We start from the raw sequence: 23,922 nt of genomic DNA, 5'->3' as shown, positions 1-23,922 counted from the left end.
TTAATCACTGAGTCAGAGAAACCTCTATGACTAAGCACTAGGCGTTCAATTTCCATACCTTCAAATTTGATGATTTGAGATCCTGATGTAAAAATGTAACCTGAGACAGAAGGTCTGGCCTTAATGGAAGTGGCCAAGGTTGGCAGCTGGACATCCGAACAAGATCCGCATACCAAAACCTGTGAGGCCATGCTGGAGCTACCACCAACACAAACGATTGTTCCATGATGATTTTGGAGATTACTCTTGGAAGAACTAGAGGTGGGAAAATATAAGCAGGCTGGTAACACCAAGGAACTGTTAACGCATCCACCGCTTCCGCCTGATGATCCCTGGACCTGGACAGGTACCTGGGTAGTTTCTTGTTTAGATGGGAAGCCATCAGATCTATTTCTGGAAGACCCCACATCTGAACAATCTGAGAAAACAAATCTGGATGGAGCGACCACTCCCCCGGATGTAAAGTCTGACGGCTGAGATAATCCGCTTCCCAATTGTCTATATCTGGGATATGAACCGCAGAAATTAGACAGGAGCTAGATTCCGCCCAAGCAAGTATCTGAGATACTTCTTTCATAGCTTGGGTACTGTGAATCTCACCCTGATGATTGACATATGCCACAGCTGTGATATTGTCTGTCTGAAAACAAATGAACGGTTCTTCAACAGAGGCCAAATCTGAAGGGCCCTGAAAATTGCACAGAGTTCTAAAATATTGATTGGTAACCTCGCCTCTTGAGATTTCCAAACCCCTTGTGCTGTCAGAGATCCCCAGACAGCTCCCCAACCTGAAAGTCTTGCATCTGTTGAGATCACAGTCCAGGTTGGACGAACAAAAGAGGCCCCTTGAACTATACAATGGTGATCTAACCACCAAGTCAGAGAGAGTCGAACATTGGGATTTAAGGATATTAATTGTGATATCTTTGTATAATCCCGGCACCATTGGTTCAGCATACAAAGCTGGAGAGGTCTCATGAAAACGAGCAATGGGGATCGCGTCTGATGCTGCAGTCATGAGACCTAAATCTTCCATGCACATAGCTACTGAAGGGAATGATTGAGACTGAAGGTTCCGATAAGCTGAAACCAATTTTAATTGTCTCTTGTCTGTTAGAGACAGAGTCATGGACACTGAATCTATCTGGAAACCTAAAAAGGTGACCCTTGTCTGAGGAATCAAAGAACTTTTTGGTAAATTGATCCTCCAACCATGTCTTTGAAGAAACAACACTAGTTGATTCGTGTGAGATTCTGCAGAATGTAAAGACCGAGCTAGTACCAAGATATCGTCCAAATAAGGAAACACTGCAATACCCCGTTCTCTGATTACAGAGAGTAGGGCATCGAGAACCTTTGAAAAGATTCTTGGAGCTGTCGCTAGGCCAAATGGAAGGGAGGCAGAACTTTTTTTCATTTTCTGCGATGAGATTTTTTTTTAGTGAAAATTTTTCTGCAGTGTTGCTGTGTTTGTTGCCCTTACTCAGTGTGCATGAGGCCAGGTTCATGTACAGCCTGTGTATACACTATATATACACACAACATATACACACACCATACACACACCCATACCATACACACCATACACACACACACACCATATATACACACACACACACCATATATATACACACACACACACCATACACACACACACCATATACACACACACACACACACCATATATACACACACCATATATACATACACCATACACACACACACACCATATACACACACACCATATATACACACACACACCATATATACACACACACCACATACACACCATATACACACACACACCATATATACACACACACACACACCATATATACACACACACACCATATACACAACATACACACAACATACACACACACCACATACACACACACAACATGCACACACCACACAACATACACACACCATACACACACACACCACACAACATACACACACCATACACACACACACCACACAACATACACACACCATACACACACAACACACACACAACATACAACATACAACATACACACACAAAACATACACACACACCATATACACACACAACACACACCATACACACACACACAACATACACACACACAACATACACACACAACATACAAACCACATACACACCATATACACAAACACACACCATATACATCATATACATAAACACACACACCATATATATATACACACACACACCATATACACACATACACACCATATATACATACACACAACATACACACACACACAACATACACACAACATACACACACCCAACATACAACATACATACAACATACACACCATATACACACACACCATATACATACACACACACCATATACACACACACACCATATACATACACACACCGGTTACACACAACACACAAACACAATACACATACACTCACCATACACACCATATATACACACAACATACACACACACAACATACACAACATACACAACATACAACACACACACGCAACATACACACACAACATACACAACACACAACACACACACCATACACAACACACACAAAAAGGAAATGTATGCTTACCTGATAAATTTATTTCTTTTTTGATACGATAAGTCCACGGATGTCATCCTTACTTGTGGGATATCTCCTCCTGCTCAGCAGGAGGAGGCAAAGAGCACCACAGCAGAGCTGTATAAATAGCTCCTCCCTTCCCTCCCAACCCAGTCATTCGACCGAAGTTAGGAAGAGAAAGGAAAAGCCAAGGTGCAGAGGTGTCTGAAGTTTAACAAAAATGTAATAACCTGTCTCATAAAAGAAATAAATTTATCAGGTAAGCATAAATTTCCTTTTCTTTTTCAAGGTACGATAAGTCCACGGATGTCATCCTTACTTGTGGGATACAATACCAAAGCTATAGTACACGGATGAAACGGGAGGGACAAGACAGGAAACCTAAACGGAAGGCACCACTGCTTGAAGAACATTCTCCCAAAAACAGCCTCCTTAGAGGCAAGGTATCAAATTAGTAAAAATTTGGAAAAAGTGTGTAGAGACGACCAAGTCGCAGCCTTGCAAATCCGTACAACAGAAGCAACATTTTTGAACGCCCAAGAGAAAGCCAAAGCACTAGTGGCATGAGCTGCAATTCTTTCAGGAGACTGCTGTCCATCCGTCTCGTATGCAACACGGATGATACACCTCAGCCATAAAGAAAGAAGGGTAGCCATAGCTTACTGACCCCTACGTGTCCTGGAAAAAAACACAAACAAAAAAGGTGATTGACCAAAGTCCTTAGTAGCTTGCAAGCATAACTTTAAAGCACGGACCACACCTAAATTATGTAACAGACGTTCCTACTGAGAAGAAGAATTAGGACACGAAGATGGAACCACAATCCTGAATAATGTGCTTAACTGAAACAACCTTAGGAAGAAACCCAGGTTCAGTACACAACACCACCTTATCCGCATGAAAAACAAGATAAGGAGAATTATATTGTAATGCTGAAGCTCTGATACTCTTCGAACAGAAAAAATAGCAACCAAAAATAAAACTTTCCAAGATAATAACTTAATATCTATGGAATGCATTGGTTCAAACTGAACCCCTTGAAGAACTCCAAGAACTAAATTCAAACTCCAAGGAGGAGTAAAATCTAAATACAGTCCTTATTCTAGTCAGAGTCTGACAAAAGGATTGTACATCTGGAACATCTGCCAGACGTTTGTGTAACAAAATAGACAAAGCAGAAATCTGCCCCTTTAGGGAACTAGCAGATAACCCCTTCTCCAAGTCTTCTTGGAGAAAGGACAAAAATCTGGGTACCCTTACCCTACTCCATGAGTAACCCTTGGATTCACACCAATAAGATATATATGCCCAAGCTTATGGGAAAAACATCCTAGGAACAGGCTTACATGCCTGAATTAAGGCACCTATGACTGAATCAAAGAAACCTCGCTTGCACAGAGCAAACGTCCAATCCCCAAGCAATCAGCTTCAGAGAAACTAGATTAGGGTGAAGAAGGGACCCTAAAGAAGAGATTCCTCCTTAACGGAAGAGTCCAAGGTTACAGAGAAGACATGGTCAGCAGTTTAACATACCAAATCTCGCGAGACCACGCAGAAGCGAGGAAAAGCACCGATTCCTTCTCCTATAAGATCAGAACAAACCCTCTGCAAAAAACTCAAAACAGGGGAAAAGGAAAACCTCAACTGAAAGCCAAAAACTAGGCATTCCGACAAGAAGCCATGATATTCAACTCCGGCCGACACCTTTTAGAATCAGGAAGGAGATACTCCCGGATGGAGATCCCACTCTCCCGGATGAAAAAGACTGTCTACTGGGAAAATCCGCTTCCCAAGTGTCCACCCCTAGGATATGGATCGCTGACAGATAGCAAAAATGAAACTGGGCCGAAGCCAACTGAGGCCAGATCAGAAGAGACTTGAAACTCGCTCTCAGTTGTAGGAAATCGAAGAACAGACCCCGCTGGAGTCCTCACTCTGCGTAAACATGTACCCTGGGACAGGTTATCCAGAGACAACCACAATAGAAAAAGAGTCCCTTGTCTCCTGCGTCAGAGATAATTGAAAAGAGAAGTTTGCATAGTTTCCATTCCATTGCCTGAGCATGCTCAACCGCATAGGTCTGAGGTGGAATGAACAAACATAAATTCAAGTGTAACAAGGCGCTGCTCATTTCATCAACCCCTGAAGGATGAAATGTTAAATGGACCTCACCGGGGATTGAACCTGCAACCCTCGGTTTTTCACAGAGCTCAGCCACAGTGCCTTAGCATGCTGAGCTATCTGTCCAGCTAACATCCAGTCCGTCACCAGCGGCCCGAATACCACTATGTACTGAGCCACTGAAGGCCGAGAAGTGGGCTGAAGATCCAGACCAGTAATGATAGACCCTAAGTTCCTGACCTTAGTCAGAAAAATCCGAATTGATGTGGAATCTGTGAAGATTCCCAAAAGCTAACCTTGTGCATGGGACAAAGGAACACCTTACCAAAGTCACCTTCCACCCGTGAGCTCATGGGAATAATAATACCCAGTCCGTGGAAATCTTGCTTAGTGTAAGAACGACGCCTGGACTAGGATATTAGCCAGACAGGGCGACATTGTAATGCCCCGTAAGAATTTGGAACTGTACTGAAAGAAAAGACCATGAACGGGAAGTGGTTGTCCATAAAGGCAAACCCTAGAACCCAAGACGAATCTTGTGAACGGCACAGGAAGGCACTGGGCCCTTAATCCACCGTTGACATAAAATCAATAGTTTCCACCTTGAAGGACAGTACCCTTCTCAAAAAATGGACTGAAGATATCCTCCTTCGGGAATCCGATCGGTAACCCCAGATCCTGTACCAATGTTAGAGGTGGAGCAATCACTCCCTGGTCTGAGATGTCTCCTACGCAGCGTAAGGATGTCTCTCCCTTAGTCTGATCCATAGACAATCTAGGAAGCAGAAACTACCTCTGAGAGGAAGACATTCGAGCTTGAAACCAAACTAGAGCAAAAATGGAAATCTGGCCCTTCAAAACCCGGAGTGGAGCACATTCCCCATGCTGTCTTTGATTCAACCGCAGGCTATGCGTTCACTAAAATCTTAGTCATGGAACTCATAGCCAAAAAAACAAGGCTCCAACCAAAATGTACCACGAGCTGGAACAGAGCCACCTATGCTCCCAGTTTGATAACTGGAATGGAGGAAAGTGAAATAAAAGAATTAGCCAATATGCCGTCACACCAGTGACGGTAGCAGGTACACAGATGGTTGCCATTGTAAACTTTGGTGAGTGACCCATAACTAAATATAGTCCAATAGGACTATCCGTCTAAGGGTATGGAAGTTCACGTAGTGATCGAAACTACTCCTTCTCCCCTCAGGAATGTCGTCCAAACTTTTAACTAATACGGCTATGGGAAACAGATATCTAAATATAGAGAAAAACTCAAGGCACCAATTCCATCTGAAAATGGAAATTCTCAGTAACATGGAGAAACCGTTAGAGTAGCAATTCTTCCAGCAATGCCAAACCCCATGTCCAGACAAAGAATGCACCAGGACTCCGAGTGGAGTGCGAAAGGACGTGCAGGACACTGCGTGTGGTCCATAAAAACTAGAATGGAATGCTAGTAAGAGAAATATGTGGCATTTGTTAACAGACCTCCAGACAGCAATCGTCGAGGAGGAAAAAGGTTCAAAAGAGAAAACAAACTTGAACATAATAAACAATACTGTTCCTTTAATTCTGAAAATTAACTCTACGCTTGAGTGCGTTTGTCTCATCCTCAGTCATAAAGGATGAACTAACAAAGAAAACAGCTAAAAATTATTTAATATAATGCACACACAACAAGACGTTACTGTCTCTTAAATTCTTAAAGAAACCCATTCTCGAGAGAACTTGTACCATCCTATGTCACAAAGGATGATTGAACAAACAAAACAGCCGCAATTCTCCTTAATAAAATTTACACAGAAATTTTTTTACTGTTTCTTTAAATTGTAAAAACATAATTTATGCTTACCTGATAAATTTATTTCTCTTGTAGTGTATTCAGTCCACGGGTCATCCATTACTTATGGGATATATTCCCTTCCCAACAGGAAGTTGCAAGAGGATCACCCAAGCAGAGCTGATATAGCTCCTCCCCTCACATGTCATACCCAGTCATTCGACCGAAACAAGACAAGAAAGGAGAAACCATAGGGTGCAGTGGTGACTGGAGTTTAATTAAAATTTAGATCTGCCTTAAAAAGACAGGGCGGGCCGTGGACTGAATACACTACAAGAGAAATAAATTTATCAGGTAAGCATAAATTATGTTTTCTCTTGTTAAGTGTATTCAGTCCACGGGTCATCCATTACTTATGGGATACCAATACCAAAGCCAAAGTACACGGATGATGGGAGGGACAAGGCAGGAACTTTAAACGGAAGGAACCACTGCCTGTAGAACCTTTCTCCCAAAAACAGCCTCCGAAGAAGCAAAAGTGTCAAATTTGTAAAATTTTGAAAAAGTGTGAAGTGAAGACCAAGTTGCAGCCTTGCAAATCTGTTCAACAGAGGCCTCATTCTTGAAGGCCCAGGTGGAAGCCACAGCTCTAGTGGAATGAGCTGTAATTCTTTCAGGGGGCTGCTGTCCAGCAGTCTCATAGGCTAAACGTATTATGCTACGAAGCCAAAAGGAGAGAGAGGTTGCCGAAGCTTTTTGACCTCTCCTCTGACCAGAGTACACGACAAACAGGGAAGAAGTTTGACGAAAATCTTTAGTTGCCTGTAGATAGAACTTCAGGGCACGGACTACGTCCAGATTATGCAAAAGTCGTTCCTTCTTTGAAGAAGGATTAGGACATAATGATGGAACAACAATCTCCTGATTGATATTCCTGTTAGAAACTACCTTAGGTAAAAACCCAGGTTTAGTACGCAGAACTACCTTGTCTGAATGGAAAATCAGATAAGGAGAATCACAATGTAAGGCTGATAACATAGAGACTCTTCGAGCCGAGGAAATAGCCATCAAAAACAGAACTTTCCAAGATAAAAGCTTAATATCAATGGAATGAAGGGGTTCAAACGGAATCCCTTGAAGAACTTTAAGAACCAAGTTTAAGCTCCACGGAGGAGCAACAGTCTTAAACACAGGCTTAATCCTAGCCAAAGCCTGACAAAAAGCCTGGACATCTGGAACTTCTGCCAGACGTTTGTGTAAGAGAATAGACAGAGCAGAAATCTGTCCCTTTAACGAACTAGCAGATAAGCCCTTTTCTAAACCCTCTTGTAGAAAAGACAATATCCTAGGAATCCTAACCTTACTCCATGAGTAACTCTTGGATTCGCACCAATATAAATATTTACGCCATATCTTATGGTAAATTTTTCTGGTAACAGGCTTCCGTGCCTGTATTAAGGTATCAATAACTGACTCTGAGAAGCCACGCTTTGATAGAATCAAGCGTTCAATCTCATGTATTGACCCTCTTGGATCATGGGTAGGATTGTTCGAATAGTTTCCATTTTGAATGATGGAACTCTTAGGAATTTGTTTAAGATTTTTAGGTCCAAGATTGGTCTGAAGGTTCCCTCTTTCTTGGGAACCACAAACAGATTTGAGTAAAACCCTTGCCCTTGTTCCGTCCGCGGAACTGGGTGGATCACCCCCATTACTAAGAGGTCTTGCACACAGCGTAGAAATGCCTCTTTCTTTATTTGGTTTGCTGATAACCTTGAAAGATGAAATCTCCCTTGTGGAGGAGAAGCTTTGAAGTCCAGAAGATATCCCTGAGATATGATCTCCAACGCCCAGGGATCCTGGACATCTCTTGCCCAAGCCTGGGCGAAGAGAGATAGTCTGCCCCCCACTAGATCCGTTTCCGGATAGGGGGCCCTCTCTTCATGCTGTCTTAGGGGCAGAAGTAGGCTTTCTGGCCTGCTTGCCCTTGTTCCAGGGCTGGTTATCTTTCCAGCCCTGTCTGTAACGAGCAACAGGTCCTTCCTGTTTTGGAGCGGAGGAAGTTGATGCTGCTCCTGCCTTGAAGTTACGAAAGGCACGAAAATTAGACTGTTTGGCCTTTGATTTGGCCCTGTCCTGAGGAAGAGTATGACCCTTACCTCCAGTAATGTCAGCAATAATTTCTTTCAAGCCGGGCCCGAATAAGGTCTGCCCTTTGAAAGGAATATTAAGCAATTTAGATTTAGAAGTCACGTCAGCTGACCAGGATTTAAGCCATAGCGCTCTGCGCGCCTGGATGGCAAATCCGGAGTTCTTAGCCGTTAGTTTGGTTAAATGTACAACGGCATCAGAAACAAATGCATTAGCTAGCTTAAGTGCTTTAAGCTTGGCCATAATCTCATCCAATGAAGCTGTGCGAATGGCCTCTTCCAGAGACTCAAACCAGAATGCCGCAGCAGCAGTGACAGGCGCAATGCATGCAAGGGGCTGTAAGATAAAACCTTGTTGAACAAACATTTTCTTAAGGTAACCTTCTAATTTTTTATCCATTGGATCCGAAAAAGCACAACTATCCTCCACCGGGATAGTGGTACGTTTAGCTAAAGTAGAAACTGCTCCCTCCACCTTAGGGACCGTCTGCCATAAGTCTCGTGTGGTGGCGTCTATTGGAAACATTTTTCTAAATATCGGAGGAGGGGAAAAGGGCACACAGGGTCTATCCCACTCCTTGCTAATAATTTCTGTAAGCCTTTTAGGTATAGGAAAAACGTCAGTACACACCGGTACCGCAAAGTATCTATCCAACCTACATATTTTCTCTGGAATTGCAACCGTGTTACAATCATTCAGAGCCGCTAATACCTCCCCTAGCAATACACGGAGGTTCTCAAGCTTAAATTTAAAATTAGAAATCTCTGAATCCGGTCTCCCTGGATCAGATCCGTCACCCACAGAATGAAGCTCTCCGTCCTCATGTTCTGCAAATTGTGACGCAGTATCAGACATGGCTCTCACATCATCAGCGCGCTCTGTCCTTAACCCAGAGCTATCGCGCTTGCCTCTTAATTCAGGCAATTTAGATAATACCTCTGTCATAACAGCAGCCATGTCTTGCAAAGTGATTTGTATGGGCCTCTCTGATGTACTTGGCGCCACAATATCACGCGCCTCCTGAGCGGGAGGCGAAGGTACTGACACGTAAGGAGAGTTAGTCGGCATAACTTCCCCCTCGTTGTCTGGTGATAATTTCTTTACAGATATAAATTGACTTTTATTCAAAGTGACATCAATACATTTAGTACACATATTTCTGTGGGGCTCCACATTGGCCTTCAAACATAGTGAACAAACAGATTCATCTGTGTCAGACATGTTTAAACAGACTCGCAATGAGACTAGCAAGCTTGGAAAATCCTTTCAAATAAATTTACAAGCAATATAAAAAACGCTACTGCGCCTTTAAGAAGCACAAAAAAATCTTCACAGTTGAAATAACAATGAACCAAATCAGTTATAGCAACCAAATTTTCACAGTAAATGTATTAAGTTAGCAAAGCATTGCACCCACTAGCAATTGGATGATTAACCCCTTAATACCCAAAAACGGATAATGAATTTAACAATTAACGTTTTTATCACAGTCAAACACACTGTCACAGGTCTGCTGTGACTGATTACCTCCCTCAAAATGAATTTTGAAGACCCCTGAGCTCTCTAGAGACGTCCTGGATCAAGGAGGAAGAAGCAGGAAGACTGAAACTGAATTTTTCTGCGCAAAAAAGCGCTAAAATAGGCCCCTCCCACTCATATTACAACAGTGGGAAACCTCAGTTAACCGTTTCTATATAGAAATAAACGACAGTCATGTGGAAAATCATGCCCCAAAAGATTTATCACCAAAGTACCTCACAAAAAAACGAATAACATGCCAGTAAACGTTTTATGCACTTTAAAAGTTAGGTAGTGTTATTAATAAGCCTGCTACCAGTCGCTTCTACTGCAGTTAAGGCTCATACATTACTTCAGTATTAACAATATTTTCTTAGTCAAATTCCATTCCTTAGAAAATTACTTATTGTACATACATTCATCAGCCTGATACCAGTTGCTACTGCATTTAAGGCTGTACTTACATTACATCGGTATGAGCAGTTTTTTCTGAGTCAATTCCATTCCTTAGAAAAATAATTTACTGCACATACCTTGTTTGCAGGATTCCCCACACGCTATTCCCTTTCTGAAAGTTACCCCACTCCTCAGAATGTGCGAGAACAGCCCGTGGATCTTAGTTACTTCTGCTAAGATCATAGAAAACGCAGGCAGATTCTTCTTCCAAATACTGCCTGAGAACAAACAGCACACTCCGGTGCCATTTAAAATAACAAACTTTTGATTGAAGAAATAAGTATAAAAAACACCACAGACCTCTCACAATGTCCTATCTAGTTGAGTTGCAAGAGAATGACTGGGTATGACATGTGAGGGGAGGAGCTATATAGCAGCTCTGCTTGGGTGATCCTCTTGCAACTTCCTGTTGGGAAGGGAATATATCCCATAAGTAATGGATGACCCGTGGACTGAATACACTTAACAAGAGAAATAATGTTTTATTTCTGTTGTGCAGAAACAGGCCAATAACAACATAAATACTGTTGCAAATAGATATCGCTATGAAATCAAAGGCAAAATATTTGCTAGAAACCGCAGAGCACAGCCTGTGGGTCAAAAATTAGATTGGGCACCCCATGTAGAATATTGTGGCATGGATTGACCGGTGACACCATACTCCGAACAGCCACTGCTTTAGACGGAGAATTCACAGTATAATTTAATAAGGAAAATATGTTACTGTCCCTTTAAAATGTAAAAATAATAACGTTATTACTGTATATTAGCTGCAGAAATAGAAAATTTAGCAGCTGGAGCTAGGATTGAACACATAACCCTTGGAGTGGGGGGCAGAGCACCTGGCCACTGGACCACAGGACCCCCATATATTGGTCAAATAAATTTGCAAGAGATCAATACCCTTCAGTAGAAAAATAAATGTACCTCCCCGAGCAGTGTGTTCCCTAGTTTACTGGAACCCCACCACAACAGAGAGAACATAGGCTACAGTCCAAGTATGCCTATAATCTATGAAAACACCCTTCTCCAATTTATCACTGTGGATCCAACATAGAAAGGGGGAAACAGACACCTAAAGCGCGCAGAGCCTCTCTACTATATCATTTGCTGCAACACAGCCGAGAAAGCATCTGGCGTCCATTGAAAGGATTGATCAAAGGCGCGCAAACCATGGCGCGTAGCTTAGCTCCGCCCATCGTGGGCGTTTCAGTTAAATCTCCCTGGCTGCTATTTGATGGCAAATGGAGCCGTCGGAGAACCGCATGGCACTTATGCAAACTAGTCAGCTTCTTGACCACAGTAAACCCCTTCTCCCGTAAAGCCCAACAAGTCGTTGTGAAGCACACTCTCAGTCTCACATTGACAGGAAACGGGGAAGTAAATCTCCCAGTCGGCTGCCACTGCAATAAGCCGTAGGGAGCGAGACACGCACAACACACGCATGTACAATAAAATAATATAAGTTGTTGGGTCTGTAGTAACATGTTAAAGTAATAAAAAAAACTCCCTGTCGGCAGATTATAAAAAATAAGCCCTATGGGAGTGAGGACATGAAACCATATGTTTACTCTGTCAGCTGTTAGTTTTCTTACGAACAGAAGCCGTTGTAGAGTAATAACGCCCTGCAAATACATCAAGTTGAAGCAGAGATTATTTCTCATAACATCCCGTAACTGAACACGGATAACCCTCCTGAGCTGCAAACCTAAGTAATATAAGCCCTTGAAGGCAGTACTGAAAGAAGTAGATATGGCTTCCGAGACTGCAGAAAAACTGCCCAATAACTTCCCAACCTTTAATCACATAGGGATAAAGTTATGTAATGTCTCCCAGTAATAAGGGAAGTCTATAAAATCTAATTCCCCACTTATCAGATAGGTAAGCCTACAGTCTATTCTGAGTTAATTTTATGTCCCAGAATAATAAAGACTGCACTTACCTCTATGCTGAGCGACAGCATGACCGTTCTCACAGGATCAAGAGGTCTTCTCCCTCCTAAAGTTCTGTGGACACAGAAAGGGCCTTAGTTAATATCTGCTAAGACCATCAATCCAGAAGGGCAGCACTAGTATGGGAGGCGCAGTGAGGGTAAAACCCCACCAGTTCCCATTGCTTTAAAGCCACCTGTAGCTCTACTCTAAAGGCTGACAAGGAATACAGCTACACACTGAAGTAAAATAGCACACTTTGGCACCATTTTAAAAATAATAAACTCTTGATCGAAGAATCTAAACTAACACCTCACTTTACCTCTTCCTATCACTAACACAGGCAAAGAGAATGACTGGGTTGGGAGGGAACGGAGGAGCTATTTATACAGCTCTGCTGTGTTGCTCTTTGCCTCCTCCGGCTGACCAGGAGGCGATATCCCACAAGTAAGGATGACATCTGTGGACTCATCGTATCTTGAAAAAGAAACATACACACACACACACACACACACAACATACACAACACAACATACATACACAACATACAACACACACACCATAGACACACCATAGACACACAACATACACACACACCATACACACACAACATACACACACACACACTTATTAAAGAACAAAAAAAATATGTCTAAGTATTTTGGTTGGCTCCTACACTCCTAGAATAAATTTAAGCCCTGACTTACCTTTCCTGCAATGTGCTGTTACCCTGTACCGCACTGGTGTTCAGGAAGTGGAAGGAAAAAAAAAAAAAGAGAGGAACGTAGCAAATATTTACATTGAGATAGAAAGGAACAGTGACACCTGCAGGCAGAAATTAAAAGTGCAGGCAAAAAAATTTTTAAACTGCCACTGCCGCTCTTTCTGGAGAGACCCTTCAATTTCAGCGATAAGAACACAAATCGCACAGTGTTCTGCCTTGGGGCCTAGAGGGAGAATAAAATGTAATTTCCCCAAACACACTAATGAAGTGTTGTAGTTTAAAGATGAATGAGAGATCTAGCTAAAGAGCATAAATATGAGGATTGAAAAATAATTGACTCTCTTCTTAGAAAAATTGTTTATAATGCATACTGTCAGTACACTCACCAATTACCACTGGATTTCAGTCCTTTCCAATACATGTGTCCCACATTTCCTAAAATGGAAAGGGGGATTTATGTCAGGGAACAGGTGAGTGACATTATGTAATATATATATTTACATACATACATATATGATGTAGAGAAATAATTAATTTGTATGTGAAAATGTGGCTAATGTAAGTTGCATTAAATTCTGAAATAAAAATATAACCCAAACCAGTTGCCAGTTGAATACACATAGGTTATCTGAAAAACACAATCAAAGAGAAGACGGTTGTCTCAAATGAAATGAGGTCACTTCAAAGAAACTTTTGATCACTGTTTGGAAATGATTTCCTATTAGATCACCTGAACCCCTGCAATCAGAGAGACCGGAAGTCTGCAGAGATAAATTTCCAGGATGGCCAGGAAATCTTTCCAAGTTAGTAACTTAATATCAAAAGAATGCAAAGGGAAAACAGAGCCTGTGTAAGAACTCCAAGAATAAGGTTAAGGCTCAATGAAGGAGAAATAGGTTTGAAAACAGGCCTAATTCTAGCAATAGCTTGAACAAACGACTGAACATCTGGTAAAGAGCCAACTTTCTATGCAACAAAACAGAAAGTGCAGAAATCTGCTCCTTAAGAGAACTAGCTGACAGTCCCTTCTCTTAACCATCTGTAGAAACTAAAGGAGGCAGAGCATCTTCACCTTGTGCCAAGGGAACCCACAGTCCGCACACAAAGACATGTAAGCCCTCCACACCGTGTGGTAAATACGCCTGGTAACAGGCTTTCCGGCCTAAATCAAAGTATTAATCACTGCCTCAGAGAATCCTCTCTGTGACAAAGCTATGCATTCAATCTCCATGCAGTCAGTCTCAGAGAATCTAGATTTTAATAGAACGGGCCTTGCGTGAGAAGGTCCGCCTTGAAAGGCAGCCTCCATGGAGGAGTAGATGACATACTCATGTGGTCTGCATACAAAGTCCTGCGTAGCCAAACAGGAGCTAACAGGATCATTGAAAAGCTATTCTGTTTGATTTGAGCTATTGGAGGAAACAGATACACTTGATTGAAGTGCCAAAGAACTGCTAAAGCCTCCACCAGCTCCACTTGAGGATCTCTCTAACTCATCCCATATCTTGGTAGTTTGGCTCTGAGACAGGAAGCCATCAGATCTATCTCCAGACACCCCCACCTGCAGGTGATCTTGTAGAACACTTCCTGATTTCGGGGCCATTCCCAAGTGAATAGTCTGTCTGCTCAGGAAATCCGCTTCCCAGTTCTGCACACCTTGGAATGTGGATAGCTGATATCTGACACTGGTATGTCTCTGTCCATCGAAGAATACAAGACATCGCCAGAGAACTGCGAGTTCCGCCATGGTGATTGATTTAGGCCACTGTAGTTATGTTGTCTGATTGAAATTGAAAAAAGCGACAGAACTCAACATGGGCCACGATTAAAGAATGTTGAAGATGGCACAGAATATTGATTGGAAGGATCGCTTCCTCTGTTCGCCAGGTTCCCTGAGTTCTCAGAGAACCACACGCAGCACCCCATCTTGTCAAACTCGCAACTGTTTTTAGAATTTCCTAGGGTGGGCGCAGGAAGCACATTCCCTGGAGAGTGGGTTCCTGGGACAGCCACCAGGAGAGAGACTCTTTTGTCTCTGGATCCAGAGATATTACCTGAGACAGTGGTCTAAATGATTTCCATTCCATTGCCTGAGCATACATAACTCCTTACCCACTGTCTTACTAGTAGGAACTGGTTATGAAATAAAGTTACTCCTTATACGTGACTGATAGGGACTGAAATAAACAGAGTCTTATGTAAAAGGTCCACAGTCCCCAACATATAGACAACAAGTCATTAGAGGGGGAGAAAAGAGATACAGGACTAACCCAACAACAGCAGATTCCACCTTCAAACTGGGTCCTGAAAAAGAAAGTAAATTCAAAATAACTAACTCTGTTTGCCCATCCAGGGAGTACAGCACAGATATTATGGAATGAGGCATGGGAGTTTCCCTGCAATTTCCAGCTTCTATAATAAACCAAGACTCTACTAAGAGAATTACATGGCTTTCTACAACTCCCCTGAGTTGATTTGAGGACAAATCCAGAATCTTCAGCAGAGCACCTCGCTCTGCCTACCTCCATAAAACGAGGCAAATAACTACTAGGAGGGTAGGGGGAAGTAGGAGGGATATTTAGTGCTCTGTTTGGGGTGTCTTTGTCTCCTCTCCTGGTGGCAAAGTGAAGAATTTCCCATAGGTTATGAATGGATTTCGTGGACTCTCACTGCCATTAGAAAGAAAACAAGGCTCAGTAAATTCATATGAAAATATATAATGAACAGCAAACCAAAAGCAAATAAAAAGACCAGCCTCCACTTAAAGGGACATGAAACCTAAAAAAAAATATTGAATGATTCAGATAGAGCATACAATTTTAAACAACTTCCCAATTTACTTAATTCTCTTGGAATCATTAGTTGAAAAGCATACTTAGGTAGGCTCAGGAGCTGGGAGCTAGATGCCGGTTTGTGGCTGCACATATAGACCTCTATTTATTGGCTTACTGATGTATTTAGCTAGATCCCAGTAGTGCATTGCTGCTTTTTCAACAAAGGATACAAAGAGAATGAAGCAAAATTGATAATACAAATACATTGAAAAGTTGTTTAGAATGTTATGCTCTTTCTAATTCATAAAAGAAAATTTGGGGGTTTTATGTGCCTTGAATCTTTCAGATAAAAGACGAATGTATTATTTGTGGATAAAATAAATTGTATGTTTTATAATTATTACATGACCTTGTGGCCCTTTTCTCCCCACTAAAATACTTAGGAGAACAGAAGACCCCTCATATGAGAAGAGGGGATCCTCATGTCTTCTTGAGGGGTCATCTACCGCACTAGGTTGCTGCTGTTCTCTATAGCCACGGGTTGCTTTATAGATGACATCTCCTTTTTGGATCTCCTGGCACTCACATTGGTCACTATTATAAAACAGTAATCACCCCCACACACCTGCATATTCACCCCCTAGAGAGCAGGATTGCTTAGAAGTCATAAATAAAATATTACAGAATACAGGAGGGAATCTTACAGGCAAATTCTCACTCACCGGAGCAGGGTTCTGAGCAAATGAGGACCTGCTGAATATCTGTGTCCCCGGTCTCTTCATCTTCCTCCTTTATCACTATAGTGTCTTCATTTTCATTATGCAGAACTGTAAATTACAACAAAGATGAATCATCTCCCCATACAGGAGGTCCACTAGTCATATGATCGGTAGAGTACAGTCACCTAGGAGCAGCCGCTAGCTGTGCTTAATTATTCATGCACATTTGGGATACTCTAACAAACTGTATGTGGGTTCAATGCAAACATAAGTGACACTGTATGTAGAATGATTTATTGGCACTGTATGTTTTCTATTTCTTTGTATAATGATTGTCTTTATGATGCATAATAACAAAGAATAAAATCATTTTCAGCTACTACTTTGTATTACTCTTCTTGAATAAGTACCTTTGATTCCAACACTACACAAATAACCTGTCGGTATATGGCCAGGTTATAATACAATATATTTAATAATTATCCTTTAAAATAAACCCCCAATAAAAGTGCTGATACAAAACCATAAAATTAATGTAAATTCCTAAATTCTTTGTATTAGTTAAAATTTATAGAAAACCAGATATTATAATATGCTATGCAAAGATCATAGAAATGGCCTTATTCACAATTATCTCCCAGAACAGAGTTGCATTTAAATATCACAATGATATACCAGGGTAACAGTGCTTAGTCAAACAATAGAACAATATACTCTAACAGTCAATTCCCATGCCAAGTTATCTGAGATGAAATAAATTCCCTAGCAGCAATAAAGTAAATGCTAAAATATATATACACAGTATATTTGCAAAAATAAATTACTTAGCACCAATGATTAGTTTTAAAATACACAAGGTTAAAATACAAATGGTTCTTTTAAATCGGCTAACTGCAGTTTGATTTTAGCAATAATGAATGTATTTGCTTTAAAATATAAAATTATAGAATTCATACATTACTAACATGAACCAACTTAGTATTCCAATATTTTTCAAGTATATTTAGATCACATCATTTGAAGGAAAGTTATTGCATAGATCAAGAGTTAGTCTCAGCTTTTTGTTTAAAGTTGTGTCCCAAGTATGGCAGCCAGTTATCAATCACCAGTGTAAGCAGACCAAGGCCTATAGACTGTTCTTCTCTTGCATTCTATATATAATCATTGGTGATCTGTTTATTTGGTAATGTCCACAGAGCTTGTCCCTCTCATTGGTCATCTGGGAGAGGCCTCCCTGATTGGCTCTGTATGTATTCCAATAGTAAATTTATTTGGCTGTCATACCAGTTCTAATCCCCTAGGGGGCAGCAGACAATCAGCAAATACAGTCTCATCATGCATTACTGCTAATCCAAATATCTCCCTATATAATGATTATTTAACATACTATAACATTGTATTAATCACTTACAATATTGATTATAGATGGGGTAATATAATATTATTTTTCTGATTACTCCAATATCAAATACAGATATGTTTCTAGTGTTCATATTAATAAACAATTACACTATCAATTATTTACTTTCTCCAGAGTTACAGCATTCAATATCCTGGCATTGCGCTGCATCTCAATAGGAATGCAATATATTTCATATTTCTAATGAATTTTGAATGTATGGCATACCAGATGCAGATCTGAAATGAAAATAATAGTGTCATTAAGTTTTAGACATTTTGAATCCTTAAGACATTCTATGTTTTTTTTTTTAAAATACATAGGTTAAGACATGTTAAAATCTTAAAGGGACACTGAACCCAAAAAAAAAATATTTCATGATTCAGATAGAGCAGCAATTTTAAGCAACTTTTTAATTTACTCCTATTATCAATGTTTCTTCGTTCTCTTGCTATCTTTATATAAAAAAGAAGGCATCTAAGCTTTTTTCTTGGTTCAGTACTCTGGACAGCATTTTTTGATTGGTGGATGAATTTATCCACCAATCAGCAAGGACAACCTAGGTTGTTCACCAAAAATGGTCCGGCATCTAAAAACTTACATTATTGCATTTCAAATAAAGATTCCAAGAGAATGAAGAAGAATTGATAATAGGAGAAAATTAGAAAGTTGCTTAAAATTTCATGCTCTGAATCACAAAAGACAAAATTTGGGTTCAGTGTCCCTTTAACTCTCTGGTTTTCATGTTCATTTTTAAAATGTGGCTGAATATACATGTTGATTTGAGTATTTCCTTCTATTCATTTAAAAACACAGCAGATCACACATTTTTATATAGTATTTAAATTACACAGGCTGTAGTTTAAAATTAATTTAATGGCTGTAATGTCATATGTGTTTCTGCCTGGCCAACTTTCATTGTCTAGAATTTGTGGAATTAACACAATAGGGGGCACTTAACATTTTGCATACACTTGGGCCATGTCTGATAAGTTTATCACTCATCCTGGGCATACACATTTGAGGGTTCTCAAAATGCTAATTTCGCTTTGAAGTAACTGTCTGATCTAAGATCTGGAATAAACAGAATATACAGATGGCCATCTTTTTGAAACAATCTGTCTTTCTTTAAAATGACTGCCTGAACTTAAGTAGACCACGTCTTTTAACTAGACCCAATGTCTTTTCTTTGTTCTCACCTGGATGCATTGTAATCTTGCATATTGAGTGGGGGAGGATTGAACTGTGGTCAGCCAAAGCATTTAATGTCTTACCAATAAATGAATAATTTGGTGTTCACAGCTATATATATATAACATACATTATTTAATAATCTTCACAGATACCTTGACAAAGTCAAAATGGCTCTGTTACAGAAGCATTAGTTATTTTGTTGTGAAGAAACTTATTTCCCAGCAGCAATGCCTGAACCAGCCAAGCCAGCGCCTAAGAAGGGCTCCAAGAAAACTGTAACAAGTATCATTTCATAAAGGGTTAACTCTGTTCAGTTTTGAGAAAACTATTTTCTGAGGCAGGTTTCCTAGCATATTGTGTACTGTAATTAAGTTTGTGATAAGCATTCACTGCTAGGTGATAAGAAGGACTCAATTGTTTTCTTGTGTGTACTTGTTATCTGCGGTGGCCTGTCCAAGGGCTTTGTCTAAATGTGTGATGGGGGATTTTATGCTTCCCCCCCTGGGAGTGCCCTGTATGCATGTAACCTAAATAAAAAGCAGGCTGGGCATCCCAGTCCTCAGTTCTTGGTTGTCCCTCAATCGCAGCGTTGACTCGTTTTTGTGGGCAGAAGGGTATCCTAGCTGTACTACAGCTAAGGGGGATTATTCTACATTTGCGAGACTCATATAGAATACTATGGAAAGCAGTTTCTCCCCTCTTCAGCAATAGGAATCCAGGCTACTAAGCGGTCCATCTCTCAGCGAGACTAAGGGTAACCGTAACATTTGGCGGCAGCGGTGGGATTTTTCCTGGATTTCCTAGGAGAGGTACAGAACGGATGGAGAGCGCTTACGAAAAATTGAAGCGTACAACCCTAAAGGATTTACTTGAAAGCAGAGGGGGGTACGCCAGCAACCGGCCGAGGAGAGAGCTGATCGCAGAATTGACCGAACTGGATCAGAGCTTCACAATGGCGGAAACACCGACCACGATTAGTGACGAAAAAACCAGGATTGTTCGGGAGAGGCTCTCACTGTACGGGCCGAACCCCTCCATGGAATTGGTACAGCAGTTGATGGCGGAAGCGGACAAGGATATACGAGAGACTCGAGCCCACGAACTCAACCTAGCGAACGCACACCGCAATGCTGAAGCCCCGCAGGTAATCATCCCTGTCGAAAATGCTGGGAGGCCCAAGATACCCTATGCGGCATTTCGACCCTTCCTAGAGAGCGAGACAGGGATTGATGAATATTTGGCGGACTTCGAAAGGCAATGTGCCCTGCACCAGATTCCCAACAGGGAGTGGCCCACGATATTGTCTGGGAAACTATCCGGGCGAGCCCTGGAAGCCTTTCGTACTCTGGGTGCTGAGGAAGTGACACAGTATGAGCTAGTTAAGGAGACACTGTTGCGACGGTACGCAGTAACTCCGGACGCGTATCGCCGACAGTTTCGGGGCACGAAAAAGAAGCCTAACGATACCCATATGGAATGGGCGCACCGAATGCGGAGAGTGGCAAATCACTGGATGAGCGGAAGTAAAGCGGTGACTGGTGAGGAAATTTTACAATTGTTTCTCTTAGAACATTTTTATAATGGCATGGAACAGCAAGGGAAGGAATGGCTGCGAGACAGGCGACCTTCTACCTTAGAAGAAGCAGCCAAATTGGCCGATGAACATTATGACTCCCGTCTTCACGAACCCAGAGAGGTTTACCGTGCACCCCCTCGTGCTGAATTCCGAGCCCCGGTGCCCGCAGGGCCCGCCCGACACTCAGGACCACCCAATAACAGCTCTGAGCGTCCCAGACCGACTTGCCACCGATGCAAGCAACCAGGGCATTTCATGGCTAGCTGCCCCCTTAATACGCACCAGACACCCAGGAATTACAATTACCCCTCTGGGGCATATCGTCCGGCCCGGACCCTCTGTGTTAACCAAGAGGCCCCTATGGAGGAATATTTGGGGCCGCTTCACGAGGCGGACCCTGTATATGCTGCCTCAGATAACCGCCAGCACCATCGGCAGAAGGTATGGCTTGAGGGGCGATCTACCGAGGGATTGAGAGACACAGGGGCTACTATCACGCTGGTACAGAGTCATTTGGTGCCGGAGCACAAGCGATCTGGACAGACTGTGGCCGTTAGAGTGGCGGGGGGGGATGTGTACAAAATTCCAACAGCTAAAGTGCATCTTGATTGGGGAGCGGGAAAGGGGGCTGTGAACGTGGGCATAATGGATAATTTACCTGCCGAAGTACTACTGGGCAATGATTTGGGCCCCATGACTTCTGCCTATGCTCCAGTATGCAACAACGAGGCGGACCCAGTGACTACACGGGCCCAAGCCCGGACGGAGCGAGAACTCTCACCAGTGCGGGAGACACAGGTAAGACCTACCCCGACATTGCCTGACATGTTAGGCCCCATACCCTGGGACACCCCAGATGCTTTCGAGACAGAGTCTAAGACTGACCCGACCTTACAAAAGTACCGGGAACGAGCAGAGACCGGAGGGGGCGGGGCAGATAATGAAACATTCTTATGGGAAAAAGGGAAACTATACCGCTGGACAGAGAAAAGGGGACAGCGTAGGCGACAGCTGGTAGTGCCCCACAAATACCGTCAAGAAATCCTCAAGATAGGCCATGACATCCCCTTAGCAGGCCACCTAGCTGTAACCCGTACCCTACACCGCATTACTCACACGTTCTTTTGGCCAGGGGTACACGCCGACGTTAGAACTTACTGTAACACCTGCGATGTGTGTCAACGAGTAGGAAGGCGAGGCGATCACCCTAAAGCCCATCTAGTAAATATGCCCATTGTAGAGGAACCCTTCAGCCGGGTTGCTATTGACCTAGTGGGACCACTGGCTACCCCTAGTCCCTCCGGTAAGCGCTACATTCTTACCGTAGTGGACTACGCTACCAGGTACCCAGAGGCTGTCGCCCTATCCAACATACAAGCGGATACGGTAGCGAATGCACTAGTACAGGTGTTCTCCCGGGTAGGATTTCCAAAAGAAATCCTATCCGACCGAGGCACCCAATTTACGGCTGAATTGACCCAACAACTCTGGCAGGTTTGCAAAATTAAGTCCCTCCTGAGCTCCCCATACCACCCCCAGACGAACGGGCTGTGTGAGAGGTTCAATGGGACCCTCAAGCAAATGCTCAAGACGTTCACTCAGGAATACCGAGACTGGGAACGCTTCCTGCCGCACCTCCTTTTTGCTTATCGGGAGGTGCCCCAGGAAACGACAGGGTTCTCTCCCTTCGAGTTGCTCTACGGAAGAAAGGTACGGGGACCCCTAAACCTGATCCGGGAGCACTGGGAGGGAGAGATGGAGACTGACGGTGTCCCCATTGTGCCATACGTGCTGGAACTCAGGGACCGAATGGAGCAATTAGCCAAATCCGTGCGGGCTAATCTCCAGTCGGCCCAGAGAAGACAGAAAGTATGGTACGATCGGGGGGGCCCGAAAGAGAATCTTTACCATAGGACAAAAGGTGTTAGTACTTAAGCCGGTGAAGACAGACAAATTGCAGGCGTCCTGGCAGGGCCCCTACCAGATCGTAGAGAAAAGGGGAGACACCACTTATGTGATAGCTAGCTGCCACGACAACAATCTTAGAAAGACATTCCATGTAAACATGCTCAAGGAATATTTTGAGCGACCAGAGAACGTGACGGCCGTATGTTGTTCCCCTCAGGAAGGCCCCGACAGTCTACCCATTCCAGACCTATTAGAAAAGAGTCTCCCCACAGGTATAGTGGCTCAGGTTCAGCTAGGAGACCGACTTAGCCCCACTGAAAGGGAGCAGCTCAACCAACTCCTACAGTCCAAACACCTCACCTTCTCCCCGAAGCCAGGGTACACTACTTTAACCACCCACCAGGTAGATATTCCGGGACAAGCTCCCTTGCGCCAGGCTCCGTACCGAATCCCCGAAGCAGTTAGGATAGGAATGAAGAAGGAGATCGATGAGATGCTCCAACTCGGGGTAATTGAGCCCTCCGATAGTCCCTGGGCCTCCCCAGTTGTCTTGGTGCCCAAGAAAGATGGGACCACCCGGTTCTGCGTAGACTATCGGAGGCTCAATGAAAAGACCGTGACGGACGCTTACCCTATGCCCAGGGTAGACGAGCTACTCGATCGTATAGCCAGGGGAAATTACCTGACCACTATTGACCTCTGCAAAGGTTACTGGCAGATTCCCCTGGCCCCGGAGGCTATCCCCAAGTCGGCATTCGTCACCCCATTCGGCTTATATCAGTTTAGGGTAATGCCGTTTGGGATGAAGAATGCCCCAGCTACATTCCAGCGCTTGGTGGATAGGCTCCTGGATGGCTTCCAGAGTTTTGCTTGCGCCTACCTGGACGACATAGCGATCCACAGTGAGTCATGGGAGGACCACTTAGCTCACATAGGAATGGTTCTGGATCAGATCCGGGCTGCTGGCCTGACTCTGAAGCCAGAAAAATGCCACTTTGGGATGGCCGAGGTACAGTACCTGGGTCACCGGGTGGGGTGTGGAAAGCAGCGACCAGAGCCGGCCAAGATAGAAGCTGTCGCCAATTGGCCCA

At 42.9% G+C, this 23,922-nt stretch overlaps 2 protein-coding genes across 2 annotated transcripts in view; both read right to left on the bottom strand.

The window, feature by feature from the left end:
• The window catches only part of LOC128639721 (oocyte zinc finger protein XlCOF7.1), a gene marked incomplete in the record, with an annotated part of 926,940 nt that overhangs the window by 244,290 nt on the left and 658,728 nt on the right, over nucleotides 1-23,922 (bottom strand).
• The window catches only part of LOC128639720 (myb-related transcription factor, partner of profilin), a 126,775-nt gene that overhangs the window by 75,439 nt on the left and 27,414 nt on the right, over nucleotides 1-23,922 (bottom strand). The window contains exon 3 of the mRNA XM_053691834.1: nucleotides 16,758-16,862. Within this exon, the coding sequence (XP_053547809.1) occupies nucleotides 16,758-16,862 (105 nt within the window). The remainder of the gene's footprint in view (nucleotides 1-16,757; nucleotides 16,863-23,922) is intronic.

The sequence above is a fragment of the Bombina bombina genome, chromosome 9, assembly GCF_027579735.1.
Source record: "Bombina bombina isolate aBomBom1 chromosome 9, aBomBom1.pri, whole genome shotgun sequence".
NCBI lineage: Eukaryota > Metazoa > Chordata > Amphibia > Anura > Bombinatoridae > Bombina > Bombina bombina.
Note: the sequence above shows the minus strand (reverse complement) of the source record. Positions and strands in the feature narration are given on the sequence as shown.